This window comes from Protobothrops mucrosquamatus, unplaced genomic scaffold (assembly GCF_001527695.2).
Source record: "Protobothrops mucrosquamatus isolate PMUCROS unplaced genomic scaffold, P.Mucros_1.0 scaffold_46, whole genome shotgun sequence".
NCBI lineage: Eukaryota > Metazoa > Chordata > Lepidosauria > Squamata > Viperidae > Protobothrops > Protobothrops mucrosquamatus.
In genome coordinates, this window is record NW_015386122.1 from 173,069 (window position 1) to 191,744 (window position 18,676).

Genomic DNA, 18,676 nt, shown 5'->3' on the forward strand with positions numbered 1-18,676 from the left:
TCATGTTCGGAGCCTTCTTCCTCCGATAAGAGGGGCTCACAAGACGGAGCCACAACAATTATAGAACTAAAACCTTTCAGTAAACAGATTTAAAACAATCTTTCACTGGCTGAGTTTATATAGCCTATATAATAAAAAACAATCAATTATACTACCACTTAGCACATAATTAACATACCTGATCAGAAGTGTTCTTCAAGCGGATAAATTTCCCATCTACATCTATCTCCTCAATACAGATATTTCCAGTAGCGGAAGCTGAGTGAGAGATACTAACACTACTACTGGCCTCCGATTCTTCTACATCAACCCTCTTCCTCTTTCCCCTTGTTGTACGAACACTACGGCTTGATGATGCCCGAGAGACAGTTACACGAGAAGATGGGCTGGGAGTAAGTTTCAACCTGAGCAGAGAAATTCATGAAAACAGGGTTTTTTTCTCCATCCATCTTGTGTTATTAGCTGGTAAAAATTCAGGGTAAGGCTTGTGAACCCAACTCATGAATAAAATAAGTCAATTAATCTATATGTAAATTAACATACAGGCTTATATTTTCAAGTATAAACAGTTCAGTTATTGTCCACTCTCCCCCCCCATAACCAACATTATGAACTGAAGCTAGTTTTTAAAAGGTTTCAAAACAAAGACTAGCCAAAGAATAATGTATTAAATAAATTGTCCTTTATTCAGCAGCATACATTTTAGGAGTGGTAGAAAGAAGAAAATGTGGATTTTCTGTTGGAGATGTAAAACATGGTCAAAGTAATCCTAAACTGAACTAGGAAAGAAAAAGGATTAATGAATCTTCTAAATCTCAAGACTGTTAGCTCATGACAAGTAGGCTGGAAAGTATGGAAAAGGCTATATTTACAGCTATGCAAACTCTTCTGTACCCAAACATGTTTGTGAATTGTATAGTACTTTCACACCAAAATACGAGCAGCATAAGCAAAAGTGGTTTGGCAGTTGGATGGGAAAAATCCAAGTATATTGGCAGGTATGGTAGCTAAGAGGATGTAGGTAAGATTGGCAGACTGCTGACCTGCAGGCCATTTAGGAGGGAGAAGGCTGCTGAAGCCTTATTCAATTTTCTCCATCAGTCTCCTCTGGAGTTCATTTAAATGAAAACTCAGAATACCCAAAATGTTTTTAGGTTTTGGTTCTGCCAAACCACAATCTGACCAGAATGGCTCTGGAAAATTTCCAAACACACTTTCCATTGTGTACACATCCCAAGTTGTATTTTAATCCCTCTGCATGTGGAAGTGACTTGACATCCAGCAAATCCAAGCTAATTTGTCCTCACATCGAGAATGTTTTGTTTTCTAATCTTACACCAGCTACCATTAAGTATTTTTTTATTAAGTGATGGCAATAAATAACTTCCCACTAGCAAAACTATTCCCTGCCAAGGGCAATTTTCCCCAGTGATTAGAATATTTACAAATATCCAGATCAATAATATTTCAGTGCTGTTGTTTATACTATACACTCCCTTATAGGCAAAAGGATTTTTAGTTGGATTTTAACCGTTTTACATGTCATACAATGCTAAGACAATAAATGTAAGAGTGGTCACATAGAAATCCTAGAAGAAAATTTTGCAAAGAGGATCTTTCCATTTTGATCTCCATTTGTTAAAACCATACATATCTCTTGTCATCAAGGTCCCTCCCGACATTCAGAGGTGAATAGTATTTAGTGAATAGAAAGATTAAATGGTATTTACATTACCTTTCTTCTTCACCCTCCAACAGCTTCCTATAGGCATTGATTTCCATATCCAGAGCCAATTTTACATCTAGCAGTTGTTCATAATCATTCAACTGCTGTTGCATCAGATCTCGTATCTCTGCCATCTCTCTCTCTTTGTCAGAGAGTGTTCTGCGGAAGGTATCCCTTTCTTTAGCCAGGATGTCCTCCAGTTCTTGCATCCTCTCTAGCCATCCTCTAGACTAAAAATTACAAAAAAAAAACAAAAAACAAAAAACCTCAGCATTTTTAATTTCTGAGTGTGTGTGTGTATATGTGTGAAAAGATACTATTAAAAACCAAAACAGAAAGACAAGAAATATTTTTGCATCTGTTTTAAATATTAAATAATTAGCATGAAGGAATTAATTTGCCCTTCACCCCCTCAAAAATATATATTTCCTCTGATTATTAATCAGCATTAACACAAAAGGAAATAACTTACATATTTCCTGTTTGGGGCAAGAATAAGCCATGCATGTCACTGAATGATTACAAAACAATTTCATTTGCAGAACAATTATTTTTAATATTCAGAATTCAGCTATTTACCCATGCATTAGCATATTGAGTAAATACTAAATATAGTAGAATGTGAAGATTAAGTGCTCTTTACTCTAAAGCAAATTGAGTATCTTTCTATAAAAGCCATCTAATATATTGTTACATTTTAAAATGTGTACATCTTTTAAAATAACTTTACCAAGGTGATTATACCAAATGAGGTTGTTTAAAATATTCAACTTTTTTGCTAGCATAATTTTATATTATTTTCCTCAAACAAAATAAGGAAAATATTTTTTGAAGAAAAATAATTTATGCTAAAAGCAATGTTCACTCTCCTCTGATAGTACCACTGTCATACACCAATTGTCCTTGGAAGCCAAAACAATCATTTTGATAAGAATACCTACTTACTATGCCAGACATAGGAACTAAAATACAATTCATTTAAAAAGCACATTAAAGCATAAATTAAGAATTAAAATTATCTTAAGTTATTAGAAAACTACAGAAGAATCAACACAACTTATTCAATGGAAAACCCCCCAATTCATTTGCATCCAACATTCACCCCAAAATGTTTAAGGAGAATTGTTGTTCAGCCAGATCTCCTCTGTCACCCTCTTTCTTCTCTTAAAAGCAGAAGGAAGAGAGAAAACTCCCTCATCAATGATTGCAATAAAAGCAAAATAATCCATGTCTTGAAAAGTAATAAAGTTGGGATATACAGTCTGACAATTTTTAATTGTCAGAGAGAAATACAAATCCAATCTAGTTAGGACCTGCTTAGCATTCACTCCAAATCTTACATTCCTTACCTCTTTCTGTAAAGCAGACAGTTGTGAAGAGAGGCTGTCAATGCGCATGCGACTCTCTGTAAGTTCTTCTCTTACGGTGTTAGCTGCTGAGCTACACATTTCAGAGGAGAATCTGGCGTTTTCAAGCTACAGAAAAGCATAGAGAAAGCATTCCACAGTGACTTTGCCAACAAATATAGTAACAAGAACTTACACTTAAAAAAAAATTACATTAAGTTATGTAATACAGGAAACCTCTCAGACTGGCAAGATGACAGCTAAAAATTTACGTAATAGTTTGATGGTGAACTATCTTCTAATCATGAAAAGTATTCAGATTACTATTTTTTTTCAAACAGCAACATTTCCACTATATTTATTAATTCAATATTTAATAAGCAGATATAACAGGCTCTAAAAGTAATTGAAACGGGGGGCTAACAGTTCACCAGAAAAGTGCAGCAAACTGTTTTTAAAAATATTCCAGTTCAGTGAAATTTCAGTTATTCAACCATTTCAGCTTGCTTGTTTTTAAAATATTCCAGTGCAACCACATGAAATACGCATCTACTGCTTTAAGAACACTCTGCATTGCTATATTTTAGGGCTAAACATATAAGCAGCAAAACATAGCAAGCATGCAAATTCCTTTATCTACAAATGATTCAGTCCAGGGAAGGCAAATGTTAGCCATGCTAGGACTTCCAGTATTTCAACAAGAGTAATACTGAATGAAATGCATTATCATGTGAAGGGCCCTTTAGAATTTGGGAAACCAATAAAGGGGTGGTGGTGGTGAAGTGAAGATGGCTCTGCGAGAGAGCCAAGTCAATAACCAATCTCTGCGGAAAGAAGAAAGGAATGAATCCACTCCCCAAATTCCTCTCTGGATTAAGGAGAGGATCTTCTGGTGGTTTTAGAGCGTGGGGAGCCGGGAGAGTCAGCTTTGCACAAGCTGCAGTTCAGAGCCTTCAAAAGGGATACTGACTTCACCCACTTCCTTTCTTAATCACTTTCATTGTACATGGATTGCTTTCTGGATTTTAACAATCTTCAGAAGGACACATTTTATTACCTGGATTTTCCTTCAATATTCAGCTAAAGAGGTTTCATGTAAGTTTAAGAACTTAAAAGAAATTTTTATTTAGAAATAAGCAGCAGAAGAGCGATTAGGACATTGATTCTGGAAAGTTTTTAAATGTACTACCAGATCGGATTGACTGGCAATAAGATTATGAAATTATTATAAGAATGTTTTATAAATCCTATTAAAATATATGAAGGTTTTGAATTTAAGTGTAAGAAATCTTGCCCTGGGCATATGTTGCAGATTAGAGAAAAACAAAACCTGCAAATAGAATTAAGTGACTGATTTTAGCATTTTGACTGATCGTTCCCTGCTTAATTATTTTTGCCAGTAATATTAGTTAAACAAATATTCACAGTTCTATTCACAATTCAGTTTTCTATGCAATAAAAATCTATAGTTTGTTCTTCACCTAACTTTAAAAAGCCAGATGTCAACAAACAACTATGAAATATGTTATTTATCACTGCAGCATGAGCTAAGAGCACACAAAACTTGTAACAATTTTTAACAAGTTAGAATTCTAGTTTATCATTTCTACAGTCAATATATAACATCTGCATTGGAAAGTTTCCAGCTAGTCTAAAAATCTGAAAATATTCAAGTGTGGGTACTTTGGCATGGTATGTTTCTTCAAGCTCCTCTTTGTAAAGTTTCACTTGCACATCTTGTTGCTCTCTCATTTCTTTCAGTGCTTGAGCCAGTTTGAATTCATAATCTATCTGACGCCCAGAGTCCACCTCAACAAGGCGAACCTCTTGTTTCCTCCTTGTTTCATTTATTTCCTAAGAATAAACAAATAAAGTTAGATTTTGCTTTAAAAGAATTCACTTTTCAAAAAACAAAAACAAAAAAAAAAAAAACCCCCACCAAGGAACCCTATCAGGCTGTCATATTATGTTAGGGCTGTAGTTACAGGGTTACAGGTTAGGATCTTCAACTTTTTCCATGCTAGCAATTCTCCTCAAAATTACTTCTACTCGTAGCAGGGGCGAGCAATATGTGCTTTGCCAGGTTAATGACAAAGATGTGCTCAAAGAAGATCTGTGAGCCACAAACATTGTAGATGAAATAATGGTTTATCTAACCTAGCTGAAAAAAGTGTTTCTGTTTTAGAATCTCAGCTTATTACCTCTTCATACATATTTCTTCGAAATTCCAAGTCTTCAATCAAACTTTGGCAGCGGTTTTCAAGATCCACTTTCAATAATGTTTCATCCACCAATTGTTTCTTGGCAGCTGCTAAAGCAGCTTCAAGCTTGAAAGGAATATTAAAATAAAATTATAGCACAAATTCACCAAAATATCAATGCAGGAAAGAATAAAGTATCATCTGATCCAGTATTTATGTAACTGACCAATTACAGTATTCAAAAACTGCTTAATACCGTGTTTCCCTGAAAGTTAAGACCTACCCCAAAAATAAGCCCTGGCTTGATTTTGGGGATGAGCCTAATATAAGCCCTACCCAAAAAATAAGCCCTAGTTTTGGGGTGAGGCACACGCCTAAAAATCAAGCTAAGGTGGTGGTTGGAACTTATCATTGCAGCCAGGCCTCCCATGGATCGACACTTGCCTCGCCGGCCCAATTCTTCTGCGGCGGAAGGAACAGTTTCATTCTGCAGCTGAGAATGGAGCTCCGTCCTGCATTTCGTAGTCAGAGGCCTTGAATCCATAGCTCTGTTATCGGCTACAAAAGCCTTCCGGAAAGGCCTCTGACTGCGAATGCAGGCTGGAGCTCCATTTTCAGGGCAGAATGAAGCTGCTCCTTCGGCCGCAGAAGTGGTCCGACTGGATGGGGCTTTCGGTGCCGGAGTGGAAAAGACACACACACACTGAAAATAAGACCTAATGCCTCTTTTGGAGACAAAAAAAAAGGAGATCGGGTCTTATTTTCGGGGAAGCATTGTAATATAATATCTGAGAGTTCTTTAATTCTAAGTATATAGGTAGTCCTCATCTTACAACTGGTCACTTAGTGACTATATTAGGTAATGACGGACTTCCCTATGGGTACCTATGATGCTGTTCTGAAGTTCTGACAGCTGCCCATTTTGGAGGCTCAGCAACATCATGCGACCGCATTTTATGACATTTCAGCTGAAAACCTGCATTACTTTCAGCAAATAATTGCCTTGCTTAACAACTGCAGTGTGTCCTTAATGACTGCAGCAAAAAAGGTTATATATATATTCTACTTAGGAATTTCAATTATTACTTACTTTTAAGCAAGATTTATTCATCTGAGCTATCAAAGTCATTCTTCTATATGATGAATCGTAACTCAGGTAATTGTGGAACTGGACTTAAGCATAATGGAAGAACTGCTTCCTCTGGCAGCTACTGCAATTACAGGTAGTCCTCGAGTAACAATCACAATTGAGCCCAACATTTATGTTGCTAAGTGAGTTTGCCCCATTTTACAACTTTTCTTGCCACAGTTGTGAATCATTGCATTTGTTAAGTTGGTAACATGGTTGTTAAGTGAATCTGGCTTCCCCATTGTCTTTGCTTGTCAGAAGGTCGCAAAACCTGATCACATGACCCTGGGATACTGCAAATATTAACCAGTTGCAAAGCATGTAAAATTTGATCATGTGACCATGGGGGGGGAGGAATGCTGCAACGGTTGTTAAATGTGAAAAACAGTCATAAGTCACTTTTTTCAGTGCCATTTAACTCTGAACGGTCACTAAATGAATTGTTGTAAGTCGACGACTACCTCTACAGGTGACCCCTTCAGAGAGGGCAATTCTGTGAATGAGTCTGGGCTCATGTATGGCAAGGATTTCTTTCCTCTGGTATGATCAGGGACGCCACCTCTACAGACCTCCATTTCAAATTAAACTCTGTAAACTATGGCTATTATAGTTTTAATTATTAATTGAAAGAACCCTACTTTATTAAAATTGAGATGCAACATTTTAGCTATGATTAAACCATCAAATCTTCTTGATATAATCCTAAGGAAAAGGCTACATCAGGCCCAAGCCTCACACACATAACAGACCATTTCTGAAAATGTAAAGAAAAAAATTAGGTGTGTCCTGTATATACTTGCTACTACTAGTTTAGTAAAAACAGTTTAATAGCAATGGTAGATTATTTTTCCCAAATTATATACAGCCAGGTAGTACATATTTATACCACTTATGAAATAAGAATAAAAAAACAACTGAAAACATCTGCTTATGTCTTACCTGAGCAATTTGATCCTTTAAGTCCTCAAGCTCCCCCTCCAGACTTTTTTTATCACCAAGTGCTGTAGCAAGTGCTGCTTCTTTTGCATTTAGAGAAGCTTCAAATTCCCGAAGCTTTACCAGAGCACAACTCAGATCAGATTCTTTTTTTGCATAGCTAAAACAAATCAGAAGTTCAGTTCAAAGATTAAGAAAGTAGAAAACAAATTAACCTAAAGTGTCTATTTCAAAATTTGGAATCAAACAGGCTTAGTCTAATGAGATATATTTGGCTTCCTCAAGAAACATTTTAAGGATCAGCTATTCCAAGAGTTGTGATGTAACTGCTTCCAGGATGGCACAGTAACACAGTAATATCCCTGCTGGTTGATGTACGAGCACAGTAAGGAGGGTAAAAAAGAGAAAAGGCCAAATAAAAGATGCAGGTACGTGCTGGAAAAGTTGCTCTTTTTGCTTTGAAACTTTACAATGGGAATAGTCTAATTCATATGGGTGGGTTGCATATATGTCATACTTTATTTGGTAGGCAACTGTGTGTTAATGAAACTGAGGTTGTACACATGAAAAGACTACTGGAACAATATTGATTTACTTGTTTTAAGCATCAGTACAATATGTATATCCAATCTGGATTTTCTCTCGGGCGCTGTTGGAATTGAGTTTTCAGGTGCAGAATATTTTGATTGGGGCTGTTTTGTTCTAAACATGACACAAAATATGCTTGTATTTCATGTTCAGTTTCCCAATAAATAAAGCTCTTCAATTTCAGTGAAACCACTCAAAATCTAACAGATTTGCAGGTACGTAGATTTCATTGATACAACAAAATTGTGTTCTGAAGATATTTAATGCGTGTTTAGTATTGCAAGGATTTTAGCAAGGAAAGAATGGAGAAGTCTTATGTTATAGGGTGTTTAAGTAGAATTACATTATAGCATCAAATGCCCAATTTATACTGGGTTGCAGTGATTAAAATATATTGCCTAGTTAGTATTATTAGCCTACAAACCTATCAGCTGCAGTCTCTTAACTTCTTATGCAGTACAAGCACTTTTGGTTCAAATGCTTTAAATTAAGTTCACAGAGATGTTACACTTATATACAACCTGTATTTTAGAGGGAAAACCTAAACTAAAATCTTGGGCAAGTATAAAATTCTACATGCCAAGCATTTCATCTATCTACTACTCTATAGCTGGGATATAAAGATTTGGAAAACAAGGAAAAGTTGGAGATGACGAGTATCAGGTAAACACTTTAATTTCATTTCATCCTATTCCCGAAAGAATAAAATAAAGCCAAAATTGGATATTTGGAAACATTGTGTAGAAAGTCAGCACCCACCCACCCTCCTAGAGAAGGAAATATTTTGGGTGATATCAAAAAAGGCAGAATGTTATATTTCCCCAAAGGAATAATAGAGAAAAATCTTAGGGGAGGCAGAAACCAGCCCCTTTCCCCAGGCAAAAACCGGAGGAGGCGGCCAGCTTTTAGAAATGCAGATTTGGGGCATACCATTCATAAACAAAACTCCACAGCTGATGGGATTAAGACTTTACACCACCACCACCCCCAAATCTAAGAACAAGACATGATCTTTAGGACATAATAGGATTAATCCTATACCCTCTTCAGACTAGCAAGACACAAAAGTCATTGCACAACCAGAAACATTTCCACTTCAAAATCTCAGAACCCTATAAAGATCCATCCACTCTCAACTCCATTTGGTCAGCTGTCCCAGAACCACATGCTATTGCAGGTTCTGATCATCAATAAACTGGACCCTTCTTTCTAAGCCAGTGCTTTTCAACCTGTGATATGCATACCACTGGTGGTACTTCAGCACCTGGCAGGTGGTACACGTACGACGGGTTAAAAAGCGCTGTAAAAAAAAGTGTAAGTGTAGTGGGGGGGATGAGCTGAAGCGGCGGCAATGCCGCACAGGCTTGTGGGAGAGTCAGCTGGAGTTGCGGTGTTGCCGGGGCTCTGCTGAGTGCCCAAGATTGGCACGGGGCTCCAGCTGATTGGCGCTTCCAGAAGCAGTTTGCAGCCTTGGGGAAAGGAGTCAGCTGCAGCCACAGCGAAGAGAAAAGGGGGGGGGTGAGAGGAGAGGATATAAAAGGTTTTGGAAGGAAAGGGAAAGAAAAAACAGGCAACCAGGAAAAAGAAGATAGACAGAGGAGAGGCTTCTTTGAGTCAACCAGGAGAGAGGGGGATAGAACAGTGCAAAGATTAACGTCAGAGAAACAAGCACAAGTGTCCCATTAAAAGTATGGTAAGTGGATGTAGACCATAGTCCTCGACCTACAACACAATTGAGCCTAAAATTTATGGTGCTAAGTAAGACATTTGTTAAACGAGTTTTGTCCCATTTTATGACTTTTCTTGCCACATTTGTTAAGTGAATCATTGCAGCTGTTAAATTAGTAACACGGTTCTTAAGTGAATTTGGTTTCCCCATTGATTTTGCTTGTCAGAAGGTTGCAAAAGGGGATTGATTACATGACCCTGGGGCACTGTGACCATCATAAATATGAATCAGTTGCCAAGCATCCGAATGTAAATCACGTGATCCTGGGGATGCTGCAACGGTCGTAAGCGTGAAAAAGGTCATAACTCACTTTCAGTGCCATTGTACCTTCGAACAGTGACTAAGCGAACTGTTGTAAGTCGAGGACTACCTGTACTTTCTCACTTTCCCCCCTTTTTTTGGTCAAGTTTTTGACATCTTGCTAGGCGACTGGTGGTACTCAAATATTGTCATATCCTAAAAATGGTACAATCTATGAAAAGGTTGAAAAGCCCTATTCTAAGCAGTCACCATTTTTTATTTCCAGCATCTTAGCCTCCATTTTACTTACTTCCAGCTTGGAACTGGACCTGATGATTTTTCTTTCAACAATAGGGTGGGGGGGGGGGAATCTATGAAACTTTCATCAAGTACTATAACATAAAAATTATCTAGTGAGGCAGCTTATAATAGAGCTATTGGCTTTACAGCTACTAAAAATTGGTAACCATTATTTATTTATTAAATTTCTACAATGCCCATCTCATCTAAGGGAGTGTTGTGATGGTCATGAAAAAGATCATCCACATGACTGATCTGATTTTATGACCTTTTTTGCCATGTCAACATGTGAAAACTACAGTCATTAAGCAAACCAATGTTTCGCTATGGCCCCATTGTGCAGATAACAGGAAGTAAAAGCCAGGATTTGGTAAAAATGTGACTGCGGGGGAAGGTAAGTCCAGTACCTACTAGAAGACTTCCAAGGTCCCTTCCAGTACCCGTATTAGAGGAAACTGACTAATGAAAACTTCATCCTGGCCACTGAACTGTTTTTATATCTACTTTTTCTTAGTTATTTATTTACTGTAAAGAACATAATGTATGAAGTAAAATTCCAACGGTTTAGATCCTGATACAGCTAAAATAAAACCTTATCTGTCAATCCAGGGATAATAAATGGGAACTTTGAACTTTGAAGAATCAAGCAGAAGCAGGAATTTCCCCCTCAGGTGGATTTTTTTAAAGGAATGTGGTGACTTCCATTTGGTTTTCTCTCCTATATCTCTTACCAAAACCTTTCCTGCACCTGGCTGATAGCCAGATAAAATCAACCCACAACCCACAACAATCTGGGTTGGTTATCAGAACACAATACAGCAAACTAGAGACCAGTGGCTGCAGTGTGTGTGTGTGTGTGTGTGTGTGTGTGTGTGTGTGTATTTAAATTATGTGATTTATTCTTTGTTCTGTGGCTGTGGGTAGTGGAAGATCCTCAGTTAAGGGAACAGCTACCTAACAACAATCTCTTCAGAAATAAATGTTCATCTCTTCCTTTCTCCTTTTGTATCTTTCGACTTTTCAGTTTTTCTTTATTTTGCCATGCACAATGAACAAAAAAAACAAGCAAACAAAAACCCTATATACCTATGGTTTCTTTCTGTGGCTTGTCATATTCACAGCATTGTATTTGAACAAAATGACTAGCCACATTTTTAATACATCTGTGGCTTTCTCTTAGAGTTAAACTAACTTGCACTGTTATTCTGAGAATGGGAGAAGAAAGATGCTAATACACAGCACACCCAAGACTTAATGCAAATAAATAAAAAAATATTCCCTTTTACTAAAGGTAGTTCTTGTTTAATAACCATTCATAATTTCAACAGAGTTAAATGAAGGGACTTACAACCTGTGCCTGAAGGCTGTTGCAATGCCCCCTTGGACATGCAATTTCTGAACACTTGGCAACTCATCCACACTTAAAACTTGATTGCCAAGCACCTGCAATCATGTGATCACCATTTATAATCTTCCCTAGAAAGTCAATAGGAAAGCAGGCAAAGAAGTTTCCAAGCTGCTGTCTATTTAAAAGACTCCCTCTGGTTTCTGGAGGGGGGGGGGGAGTGGTGGTGGTAGTGGCTGACAAGGTCCATCCTGAAATCCAAGCAGGATTTTGGCATGGCGTGTTTGCAGCATGAGAAATTTGCAGCCTACAGCTGAAATGTATTTAGCCTATCTTTCCTAATGAGATCTTCCATTATATGGGGTATGAAACATCTGTTTCAATTTTGCTTTTAGAAACAGTTGCCCTATGCACCAAATGAATCTTAGTTTTATATTTGTTGAATCAATTAAGTCATTGTCTAAAGCAGCCAATGATAAACATATATTTTAATATTACTTCATAAATGTCTTTTTAAACAATTGAACAATCTATTCTAATGGAAATAACATCCCTAAGAAGATGCAACCTTATTACAAAAATTAAAATTGGACAAATTCAGTGTTTATATTTGAAGTTATGCAGTTATGTTTGGTATTTTTTCCTACTCATGTATTAATTCTAAGAGATGGACTGGACAACTATTTTTATTAAAATATTACAAATGCCTCAGTTTATTGAAGGGCACCTTAGTTTCCTATTGTAAGGCAAAACTACTATTCTTAGCATTTCCTATATGATCCTGGACAATTTCAATAGTACTGCACACAACTTGGATTAGATACTTCTTAATAATACTACATAATTTCTCACTATTTTTCCAAAACTTTAATCTATTTTAGTCACCAAATTTGCTTTTCCTATTGTAATATAAATGCATTATATTGGTGGCTGCACAAAGGATATATTGATCAACATACTGTTATAAATATGCCATTACATTACATTATTCACACTGTAATACTGAAACCAAGGCATTACATTTTCTATTTATCACTACATATTTTTCCATTCTCGTAGAATGGAAGTTCACAAGTACTGTAACTCAAAGTTTGTTACCAAGCCCAACTTCCAGAAGTTGCTGTTGACTCAATGCTTAGTTATTGCTATCCCCAACAAAATAACTCAGTTTCCTATTATTATTCACAAGAGTGCTGCATATAAAGCTCCATTGTCTTTTAGGTGGGAAGGGAGAATTTTTTTAAAAATATTCCTTAATCCTATATCTGAGATCTTTGCTCCAAATTCTGTTTATTATGTTGTATATTGTACTTTCTTTTTATATGTTTTCAAATATGATTATCTTCTGGTGTTCTTGTAGGAGAAGTCAACTTTAGCGAGTAATTTTTTTTAAAAACTATGCAGTATTGCCCACAATGCTAATACGCTCTATTTTCTCTCTAGACTTTTTTGGTTTACTGTATTTTAGAATATATACATAGAAACAATAACCATGTTGAACTTTAGAGGTTGAACATTAAAGAACAAATATTACATTTCTGTAATCATGTGTTTGAAAAATTCTTTCAAAATTCTGCCACATACGATTAAAGTGAAAAAGATTTGACCATCCTATTTGTCACATTCATAAAGTATATATGCAAGCATACATTCTGAAATGGCAAACCCTAATAAAGCAAGATCATGCCCTTTCTTAGAATGTTGATTTAGGATGATAATTTTGCATCAAATTATTATTACTATTATAAAGACATATCAGCAACCAGTATGAGGAAATTTAACACATTATATAAACCTATGAAAGTATAAACATTTATTTTATGCTATCTAAACAAATAGTCTTTTGCCCATTAACATATATTCTAAATAATATACATATAATAATACCCCTCTTTGTTAACTTCAATGGTCTAAATATTACAATTATTTTTTAATCAATACTGTTAAAAAATTATTGTATTGGAATAATATAAACGTATTACATGTTTTGAAACTATATATTTACATACATATGTACACACAATGTACTCTAATTTAAATATATAAGCATTGTATTATTTATTTATCCAGCTCTCTTTACATAGTTTTACTCATTACCATTCAAAATACAGATGCAATTCATAGGATGTCAATTGAAAACCCATCAAATCATGAAATTACATACCCAGCTCTATAGCATTTGTTATACTGCCTGCCTTTCTTCTCTGGAGAACAAATCAACTGAACTGAGGCAGGTAGCTTGGTTACTTTTCTTCCTAAACACAGATTTTAATATCTGAGCATACCTCACCTTATAAAATACTTTATATATATATATTATTAATGCTTGACAGAAACTTTCCCAAGGCGAGTATCAATCCACCTACACTCACAGAAAATCAAATTTGCTGAAAAGGCAAAAATGATGAAACAGGTGTTTTGAGTACTATGACAGCAAAGCTTTGAACTTTTAATTTATAGCATATTAAAGACAGTGATTGAAAGATGTGAAATGATGAAAATATGCGTTTACACCATATTTTCTTACTAGTATAATTGTAAACTAGGGATCCAAGATGCATGTCTAAAATCATTTTTATCTCCCCATTTGGTGGATGCAATAGGTTTTATCATTCCCGTGTAAAGTTTATCTTTGTTTACTTAGAAAGATGGAAAGAAAGAAAAAGTCTTCTGTAACTGTAGCCCTGTTAGATTTGGCCAGATTATCTAGCTATAGTTCTAATCTATAGGTAGTAGAACTGGTCGTTTAATGACCATTTGAAGCTCTATTGGACCTCCCCAAGCTATTTATGACCCATTTTTGGAGTTACAACAGCTGTAGAACTCTCCTTGCAATCACATGATTGTATTTGGGTGTTCTGTAACCAGCTCATCTTTGTAGCATTGTTCTGTGGTCATGAGACCACTACTTGTGAATTATTATTTTTTTTTGCCAATTTCCACTGAAAAACTACCTTTTCGGGCAAATGGATACATTTAAATGACTGGCAGTTGCTTAATGATTGTTATAAAAAAAACCCAGCAATAACTTCAAATCCAGTCACATGATACCTCAACTTGTGACCATGACTTACAATCAGGTTAAATTATAATTGTAATTCAAGGATTATCTGCAGACTGTTCCAAGAAGCTTCATTTCTCATGCTTAACCACTTTTGATTAATTAAAGGTTAATATTAATTAAAATTAATATTATGTTAAAGATTAAAATTAAAGGCCCTACCTAACTATATGAAAAGGCACATCTACTTTCCCAGGCTACTGTCTGAAGAGCACAGTAGTTTCCTGGGAAGACAGATGTTTACCTACCCAAATATAAATGATAAATTCTCAATCATCAGTACAATATTTAAAAGACTGAAACTATAAAAGAAGAGATAGCAATAATTTTGTATTGTGCAATTGTGAAATACACAAGGCTACCTGCTCCTTTTTCTAATTGTCATGATATAAACATTTTATTATGGAGAAATAACCTATTTAATAGAAAGAAGTGGAAAGTGAACAACCTGAAAAAAAACCCTATACAAATAATAATCAGTTAATACCAATCCTGTGCAAAATGTTTCCTTCAAAGCCCCAACTGAAACATGTGAGTTGCTTTGCAAAATGTGAAAATGCTCATTACTAAACATATCATCAAGGCCCTTGAAGCAGCTGCTTTCATGTGCAGGCAGAAAAGATGTTTCAACCTATGCCTCTGGTGAAGTGAAAGAGATAGTCTCAAAGCTTTAACAGGAGGTACCTTGGTTTTTTGAGTAAAGCTGCTTATCTAAAATTGAATCTGTCCAATTCTCCACAATACAAAGCCATTTTGCAAGACCCATTAAATATACTTGGATCTCTCAAAAGTGATTGATATAGCAGATAAACCAATCCTAAAATCAACTGTACTGAAGAATCTATATTGGCATACATTGCTAAAGTTGAAGTGACTTCCACCTCATTCAGATTAGGAAGGGAACAAAAGCATAGTGTTTTACTCCAAGTTTTGCAAATATATAGGTTATGCCAGGGGTGTCAAACTGCTGGCCCGTGGGCCGGTTTCATCATACCGGAGCCGCGCCCACCCCATTGCCGGCAATGGCAAAAAAGCTCCGATACGTTGCGCGACGTCACGAGTTTGACATGTCTGGGTTATGCTATTACTGGTTTTTTATATTTTTGTAACCACCTATTAGAATCAGATCCCTGATATATTTGCAATAAATGCATAAAGGTTCCTTTTCTTACTAATGTTTTCAATTGGTTGCCAAAACATACTTTGGACTTAAAAACTAGGGTTTATTGTTTATGTTGATGGGAAATTATATATATTTAAGTCAACAAATGTAGAAGGCACCTAGAAGCACAGCATGTCAAAACTATAAATGAAATTCTTTAATTTCAATGGAGTAACAAGTTATCATAGCTAACATTTAAGAACAAAAAAATTGCTATATCCTAACAATTAAGAATGTAATTATCCATATGAATAGGATGGAGGGAATTTTCTAGAGAAATAACTGCTTTCCTTAGAATAAATTTGTTTGCATTTCCACTTTCAATGATACAGGGATTGTTGTTTGCAAATAGGTGCTACTTGTCAGCTATTTTTTGTTTAGCAAAGTTAATAATAATAATAATAATAATAATAATAATAATAATAATAATAATAATAATAATAATAATGATGATGATGATGATGATGATGATATGTTGGAAGGGGGCTTAGAGGTCATCTAGTCCAACCCCTTGCTCGGGCAGGAAACCCTATACCATTTCGGACAAATAGTTGTCCAGTCTCTTCTTAAAAACTTCCAGTGTTGGAGCATTCACTGCTTCTGGAGGCAGGTTGTTCCACTGGTACAATAACTAGCACTACACAACTATCTTCAGACAGACATTTCTGAAATACTGAAAATGGAAATATGAATCCTTTTTGTAAATGTCCATGACTTTAAATCATATCTGATACCTATGTACAACTTCACCAAGTTCATTCACAGAAACAGGTTTTTAAATAGCATCCAAAAACACAGTGAGACTTTGACAGAAAGCTTTTTAATGAAACTGACTAACTAAATCAATCTCACAATGTGGAACATCTGATACAGTATTGCATATAGCATAGAGGTCCAGATTCCTTCATTAGTATCTCCAAATAGAGTTGGAGAAACTCCTGTCTGTAAGAACTGAAGAGCATCTCCCAATCAGCAACATTTGCCTAGGTGGGCCAATGAAGTGACTCTACAAAATCCAATATTACAAAATATTAGAGAGTCCAATATTATTACACTATAACCATATTTAGATTCCAAGTAAATACGTTGAATTTTATAGTTAATCAAATATTCCCATTCAAAATTGAATGATCAACCCAAAAGTGAAAACCGATCCTTCAGAAAATAACCAGTTGTAGCAGAGGGAAGAACAGGAAACTTATTTTCATTCAGTCAAGAAAGAATACACGAGTTGAACCACATGGCCCAGATGGTAAAACTGACTTAAAACCAGAAAAATGAATGGGACAAAAGGGGGAGGAGACAGCAACTGCTCTCAGAGCATTTCTGTTTCTCATTTATGAATGTAGGAAATGCCGAGACTGGAATCTTAATCTGAATTTCAAACGATTCATATTTCTCAAATTGTATTTCCTTTCAAAATAAGGAAACGCAGAATGACAGAAAAAGCTTAAAAGTTAAGTTTGGAATCCATACAGCCTGCCTATCCTGTGACATCAAATATAAAATACCCACGGCCCCTCAACCAAGCTATAATGCTTCGCCTGTTATTTATTCATTTTCTGCCTCCATGCGAGTGGCAACGGATGTTATACGGGGTGTGTGTGTGTGTGTGTGTGTGTGTGTGTGTGTGACGATTTTGCCGAATGGAGGTGGATGAGAAACTTTAGTATCGCCTGTTCACCGCCCTGAGTCCCGCAAGGGAGATAGGGCGGCATATAAATTTAATAAATAAATAAATAAATAAATAAAACTATTGGGGATAATAGAGGATCGCTTACATCAAAAATCAATAAATGCCCCCCCCCGCAATTTCCCCCCTCAGGAACCTGTACCTCGATGGGCGATCACGTGGCTACATTAGGGAGAAACTAATAGAAGAGCGTCTCTAAGGGGCGAAAGAAAACGCACATGGCTCCGGTTGAACCGTCGTCCTGCATCCGTTAACGAGCGGTTCTCCCGTTAAAGTTACTATGGGGTTTTTTTGGGGGGGGGGGGCAGGCCCAAAGTCAGCCACTTACTTGCCAAGGAGCTGGTCGTGTTCAGCGCGGATCTTGCCCAGCTCGATCTGCAGCTTGGCTCTCTCCCGAGCCGTGTCGTCCAAAGAGCGCCTGGCATCGGCCAGCTCGGTCTCGTAGAGGGATTTCAGGCCCGTCAGCTCCCGGCCGCGCACCTCTTCCCGCTCGGTGACTTGGAGGTGGAGCGCGCTGTTCTCGATCTCCAAGCTGCGGACCTTGTCGATGTAAACGGCCAGCCGGTCATTGAGCTCCCGCAGTTCCTCCTTCTCTTGCAGGCGGGTGATGCGGGCCGGACTGAGCGGAGTGCCGGCCGCACTGCTCCGGGTGCGTTGCCCTATCGGTGTGGAAGCCGCCACAGCCGCCGCCATGGCGCGAACAAAGCGCGGGGAAACGGGATGGAGATAAAGAACCGCAAAGCGGGAAAGCGGCAGTATCGGAAGGCTCGAGCCCGAGGGAGGCGGCCCCAGAAGTTTATGGGGAAAGAGGGTCGGTGGACACAGACGTCTCCCGAGCCCAGCGGAACAAATCGGATTGAAAAGCAGAAAGGAGACTTACAGCAAGTCCAAACGAAAAATTAAGAATGCCCCTTGCTTCAGCTGTAGAAAAAAAAAAGGGGGGGGAAAGTGAAGGCAGAAGATAAAGAAAACCAACTCCAAGGTCTCAATGAATGAACCGCGGAGGCGAAAGGAAGCGGCCAGGCGGGAAAAAAAGAGGAAAAGGAAAGAGGAGGAGCGAAAACAAATGAGGCTTCTGCGGGCGCCGAGAAGGAGATTTTTGAAAGGGAGGCGGCAGAAGGAAAAGTGCAGATGCCTCGGAAAAAGACCCGCGCAGACTCCCGCTGGCGCTTGCTGTTGGAAAGAGCAAACCTAGCTACCCAACCGAGATGGTGCACAGC

The 18,676-nt window shown here is 37.1% G+C and overlaps 1 protein-coding gene across 1 annotated transcript in view; it reads right to left on the reverse strand.

The window, feature by feature from the left end:
* LMNB1 (lamin B1) overlaps window positions 1-18,374 on the reverse strand; it is a 25,150-nt gene extending 6,776 nt beyond the window's left edge. Inside the window, exons 1-7 of the mRNA XM_015811140.1 lie at window positions 17,785-18,374; window positions 7,342-7,498; window positions 5,274-5,399; window positions 4,756-4,926; window positions 3,076-3,201; window positions 1,736-1,956; window positions 179-404 (exon numbers count right to left, since the gene is read on the reverse strand). Coding sequence (XP_015666626.1) covers window positions 179-404; window positions 1,736-1,956; window positions 3,076-3,201; window positions 4,756-4,926; window positions 5,274-5,399; window positions 7,342-7,498; window positions 17,785-18,149 — 1,392 coding nt within the window. The 5' untranslated portion in view covers window positions 18,150-18,374. The remainder of the gene's footprint in view (window positions 1-178; window positions 405-1,735; window positions 1,957-3,075; window positions 3,202-4,755; window positions 4,927-5,273; window positions 5,400-7,341; window positions 7,499-17,784) is intronic.
* Window positions 18,375-18,676: the final 302 nt, after the last annotated feature.